Source organism: Microcebus murinus, chromosome 2 (genome assembly GCF_040939455.1).
Source record: "Microcebus murinus isolate Inina chromosome 2, M.murinus_Inina_mat1.0, whole genome shotgun sequence".
In the NCBI taxonomy this organism is placed as follows: Eukaryota; Metazoa; Chordata; class Mammalia; order Primates; family Cheirogaleidae; genus Microcebus; species Microcebus murinus.
The window spans coordinates 107,376,994-107,382,710 of NC_134105.1; the positions used below are offsets into that span (position 1 = coordinate 107,376,994).

Here is a 5,717-nt window from a genome sequence, read left to right on the forward strand (position 1 = left end):
AAAATTTAGTCCAACAGCCTTAGGAACTCACTGGAAAATGTTTAAGTCACTCTTCAGACTTCTGTTGATTAAAATTTTTTTCCAGAAGTTGTAGTCAAAGTGCTTATGTTTATAACACTATTTCAGAGAGTATTATGTCTACCCTGCAAAAGGAACTGTACTTTTACTTGGCCCCTTCCAACATCCATCCTCTTCACATTTGTGTTGAATATCTGAGATGTTTTGAGCTTTTCATCATGATCTCTTTTCCAATCTGAGTTTTCTCATCTGGGCATCTCAGAACTGTGGACAACCCACCTCTGTGTTCTCTGTAGCTGATGCTTTTTTGCTCTCCCACTTTTGCATTTCTTATTCCCAACTCAGGTGGGGCAGTTCCATCTATCTGGAAGATGTTCCTCCAGCATTTTAAAGCTCCTCCAAGCTGTGATGGGTCTATTAACAAGCAGCATAGACAGATTACAAGAAAGAGCATCAGTGTCCACAAAAATGTATATGCATGTGTGTGTCTCCTCACTAACTTGTAAAAAGTTGAACAAATTACTCCAAAACCCTTAACAACAACAGAAACGTTTTTCTGAGGTGGTTTTCAAACCCTTTGTTCATTAGCCTTTTAGAACCCTGCTGGACTTTGTGTCTTAATGGACTTGTATGACTCAAAGTATTCTAAGAGTGTGTGTACCTGTGTGCATCTGAGTATGAATGCACCAGGAACACATAACCCAAACATGCATATTTTTTTCTACATTCTTAAGTATATGCCAAGTCATTTTCCAACTGCTCTAGAGGAAGGCACAGAGAAGCATGACTACCTCAAAAGGAAACCTCCAGTTTTGTCACCCAATTTAATTTAGTCTAGTATTCTATCCTGCATTTAAAAGCATCATTGAAACGGCATTAAAAAGTAATACATATTTATAAACTCAAGGAAAAAGCCTTCACAACCTCTCTTCATTAAGGGGAGAGGGGCTTTTGCCCCATGGCTCTGCGCAGAGCATCCTTGACCTCCTTGTTCCTCAGGCTGTACACGACAGGGTTCAGCAGGGGAGTGATGATGGTGTAGGTTACTGAGATGAGTCTGTCCTGCTCCAGGGAAGCCTGGGACTTAGGCTTAAGGTAGATGATGGAGGCGCAGCCATAGTGGATGATGACCACTGTGAGGTGGGAGGCACAGGTGGCAAAGGCCTTCTTCCGACCTTCAGCTGAAGCAATCTTAAGGATGGTGGAGATGATGAGGACATAGGAGATGAAGACCAGACCCATGGGTAAGACGAGGACACAGACACTGACAACGAAGTTGATGATCTCATTGGCAGTGGTGTCTGTGCAGGCCAGCTTCAGCAGGGGTCTCACATCGCAGAAGAAGTGGGAGATGACAAAGGCGTCACAGAATGGAAGGCCAAACACGGATGTTACTTGCACAATGGCCATGCCCAGGCCAATTCCCAGTGACCCAGATGCCAACTGGACACAGGTCTTCTTACCCATGATGACTGAATACCGTAGGGGGTTGCAGATGGCCACATAGCGATCGTACCCCATGGCCGTGAGCAGGAAGCAGTTGTTGATGCCAAAAGTGAGATAGAAGAAGAGCTGAGTGGCACAGCTTTGGGTGGCAATGGGCTGCTGAGGATTCAGGAGGCCAGAAAGCATACGGGGAATGATGGCCACCGTGTAGCAGGTCTCAGAGATGGATAACATGCTCAGGAAGAAGTACATGGGGGTGTGGAGGTGACGGTCCAGGTGAATGATGGTCACAATAATCACATTTCCAGAGAAAGTCAGTAGGTACAAAGTTAGAAAGACAACAAAGAAGACAAGTCTTTGGTGCCACTCAAAGCCAGAGAAACCTTCAAAGAGGAACTCAGCCACAAAAGTGGAATTTGGCTTTGGCATCGAGGGAAGTCTAGGTTTGAAAGAACTGGACAAAGGAAAGAAAGATATGATGAGTCAACCAAGAAACAAAGTAGGCTGGACCAAGGCTTTCAGTAAAGAGTGTGTCCATCCTCTGAGCAAGGCCCAGACCCCAGGGGGCCCCAGTGTTCAGCTCTTGGACAATTGCTCAGAGTCTTCACCTTGGCCCACCCTCGACCCTGGTATTATAGAAGGCTACCTTAGGATCCTGGGATTGAGAACCGAAAGAGATGAGAGGGAAAGTAGAAACATATTAAAAGAGATTTGTAGGAACAACTACCTGATTTTAATTTTTTAATTATATACCCAGAAGTGTGATTGCTGGATCATACGCTAGCTCTTCTTTTAACTTTTTGAGAAACCTCCATACTTTTCCATAGAGGCTACACAATTTTTCATTCTCATCAACAGTGTACAAGAGTTATAATTTCTCCACATGCTTGCTAGTACTTTTTTAACTTTTAATAGTAGTTTTTCTGATACTAGGCATTCTAACTGTTGTAAGGTGATGTCTCATTGTGGCTGTGATTTGTGTTTTCCTGATAATTAGTGATGTTGTGCATCTTTTCATCTACCTGAGTGAAATCTAGAATCTCAAAGACATATTTGCACTCCCATGTTCATTGCAGCACTATTCACAATAGCCAAGTTATGAAAATAGCCCAGATATCCATTGAAAGATGAATGGATAAAGAAGATGTGCTATATATGTAGAATGGAATATAATTCAGCCTTTAAAAAGAAGGAAATCCTGCCACTTGCAGCAACATGGATGAACATGAAAGACCCTATGCTAAGTGAAATAAGCCAGTCACAGAAGGACAAATATTGTATGATTTTCACTTATATGAGATACCTAAAATAGTCAAATTCATAGAAGCAGAAAATAGAATGGTGGTTACCAGGGAACAGGGAGGGGAAAACAGGGAACTGTCGTGCAACTGGTATAAAGTTTCAATTATGCAAGATGAACTAGTTCTAATGATCTGCTGTACAGCATAATGCATATAGGCAACATTACTGTATTATGCACCTAAACACTTGTTAATTTTTAACAGGGTAGTTCTCATGTTAAGTGTCTTACCACAAAACAAAACACAAAACAAAGGGACACGTGGAAACTTATAAAGGTGATAGATATGTCTATTACCTTAATTGTTGTGATGGTTTCATTAATTAAGGTGATGATGTATGCATATGGCCAAACTCATCACATTGTACATATTATATATATGCAGCGGATTGCATATCAATTCTATTTCAATAAAGCTGTTTAAAGAAAGAAAGAAACAACTACCTGGCCATTGAAGAGGTGGGTCTGGTTCAGGGAAGAAGTAGGTGATGCATGGAGTGTGCCCAGCTCTATAGTTCCTCCTCAACACACTCTCCAATTAGTCCCCAAGGATCCACTGGGGAACAGCGACCTAGTAAAAGGTAAAAGATCTGAGTCTGATATCCTTTCAATACTGTCAGCGGCATTCAGTACCAAATACCCTGTGAGAGTCCTTAGACGGAGTTCTCCTCCCCAGAACACTAGGTCCTAGTCTTTACTTCTCTAAGCCCTGCACTCATGTCATCATGAAAGACTAGAAAAGGGAGCACTTCTACTGTCTATTCTTCCTGGAGTTCCTGCAACATATATCCTCTAAGATCATGAAAATGGATTTGATAAAGCACTACAGTGTTTAGCTTACCTCCTTGAATCTTAGGCAGAGGCAGGAAAGATGACAAAATGAATTTGAAGCTGTCTCTTCAAACAGGGAATAGGTTTTCCTAGTGTGAGAGCAAAGATAAAATTCATTTAATCAGAGAGGGACAAAACATCCTATTTTTTACTTCCATCATGCATATTCCAAGGTGTGTTGAAGATAGAAATGAGCTGGCCCACCTTCTTTTTGCCTTATGCCAAGTGAACCCAGCATGGGAGATTGTACTGGGGCAGATTTAACCTTGCCCCTTAAGCCCATGTCTACCTCTGATAATACCCATCACATTTAACCATTGCCTACATCCAGAAAACCAAGAGCCATGCTAATTACCTCCCTTCCCTTTTCTACCAAAAGACAATGCCTCCCCCAATACTCTCCTCTCTGTCCCTACTGTCCATGCTTTCTACCAATGCCCAACTTTAACCACCAATACCATCCTCTGCAGTGGCATTCTAAATAATCTCCCTCATTTTGAATGACCTTAGTGTAAGGCTTCCTCCTGAATGTTGTCATTATGCTTTTTCCAAAATCCTGCTCATGAGGAGCTTTCCTGCATACACTCTGTCCGTTCTTCCTCAGAATTTTAAGCATAATATTTACTCAAACTCATTTGTAAATTGAGTATGGTAATATGCCATAGAGTTGCCATGAGAATTATGGGTTAATGTATTTGAATGGTTCAATCTAGCACTTGGCTCATAGGAAATAATAAATAATAATTTTATTGATAGTTATTCCTTTTTATTTTTCACAAATGAGCCAGTTTAAGTTACTAAGAAGAGAAGGGTAGGGGTGGAGGTGCTTCAGTTTAACATTCCTGGCTTTGTAAACAGGGGTGTGATTATACCAGCTTCGACTTTATATGTTATTATTTCCCTTCCAATTGCTCACATGGACTTTTTTATTCTCTTTAAAAATATTTCTTGAAGTGTATTGACCACATCCATGTACTGCTACCTTACCACAGGTGTGGATTAGATAGAATATGATTTTCAATTTGCTTCTAATCCTCTTACTGAAGATGCATAATATTTTACCTCTCCATTGGGTCATAGTAGCTCATCCAACTAATATATCTAGGAAAATCAGCAATGACATCTAGATCCCTTTTCCGGGCTGTAATTGATAGTTTGAAGTCCATCACTATAAAAATCGCAGTTTCCATTACATAATTACTTGCATATATTAAAATTCATTCATATTATTCTTATAACTTAATTTCACTTTATTAACCAGAATTTCTTACTCATTCCTGTGGCCTAGAATATTTGCTTCCTTTCTCCTCCAAACCATTAACCAACTCTAAATTGCTAATGCCCTAAAAAACTCTATTGCGACACCATTGTACAGGAGACTCTAACAGAATAATCTACTGAGTGGGATGGGGACATTGAAAACATAGGCAAGAGGAGGATTACGCCTCCACAGTCTAGGAAATGTAGGTGAGATGGGAAAGCTGAGAAATAAAAAAGTAGAGAGGATACAGATGGACAGAAACCTCAAAATTCAGATAATGTTTTTGACCTTGGAGATTCTATTGCCTTTCCTTTCTTTCAAAAAAATGACAAAAAAAAAGTGAAACAAGGTTTGTCTCTTACTCAATCCCAGATTAGTGTACTGTTTACATTTTTTCCCTATAGAAGAAAACTTATTTATCTTGTCTCCTGAATTTTAAAAAATGTCTTATACATTTTCATTCTATGCATGCATTAAATATCACATGTACCCCATAAATCTGTACAAATATTATGCATTAAATTAAAAAAAGAAATAAGCTGAACGCAGAAAGACAAATATCACATGTTCTCACTCATATGTGGGAGCTAAAAGAGTTGAGCTCATGAGGTAAAGAGTAGAAATAGGGGATGAAGGAATAGAAGTAAGTTAATAGGTGCAAATATACAATTAGATAGAAGGAATAAGTTCTAGTATTCAATATAGCACAGTAGGGTGACTATAGTTAACAATAATTTTTTTCATTTCAAAATAGCTAGGAAAGAAGTTTGAAATGTTCTCAACACAAAGAAATGATAAACATTTGAGGAGATGGATATCCTCATTACCCTGATTTGATCATTACACACTGTATGCATGCCT

The 5,717-nt window shown here is 39.6% G+C and overlaps 1 protein-coding gene across 1 annotated transcript; it reads right to left on the minus strand.

The window, feature by feature from the left end:
* Nucleotides 1–804: 804 nt before the first annotated feature.
* Nucleotides 805–1,993, minus strand: LOC105864469 (olfactory receptor 10J3-like). The gene has a single exon (XM_012752353.3). It carries the CDS (start codon nt 1,891–1,893, stop codon nt 952–954), a length of 942 nt encoding a protein of 313 aa, XP_012607807.2. The 5' UTR covers nt 1,894–1,993; the 3' UTR covers nt 805–951.
* Between the last annotated feature and the right edge of the window lie 3,724 nt (nt 1,994–5,717).

Bases quoted from the DNA above. Each gene is read 5' to 3' on its own strand.
- LOC105864469 (XM_012752353.3), bottom strand. From the start codon at position 1,893: ATGCCAAAGCCAAATTCCACTTTTGTGGCTGAGTTCCTCTTTGAAGGT.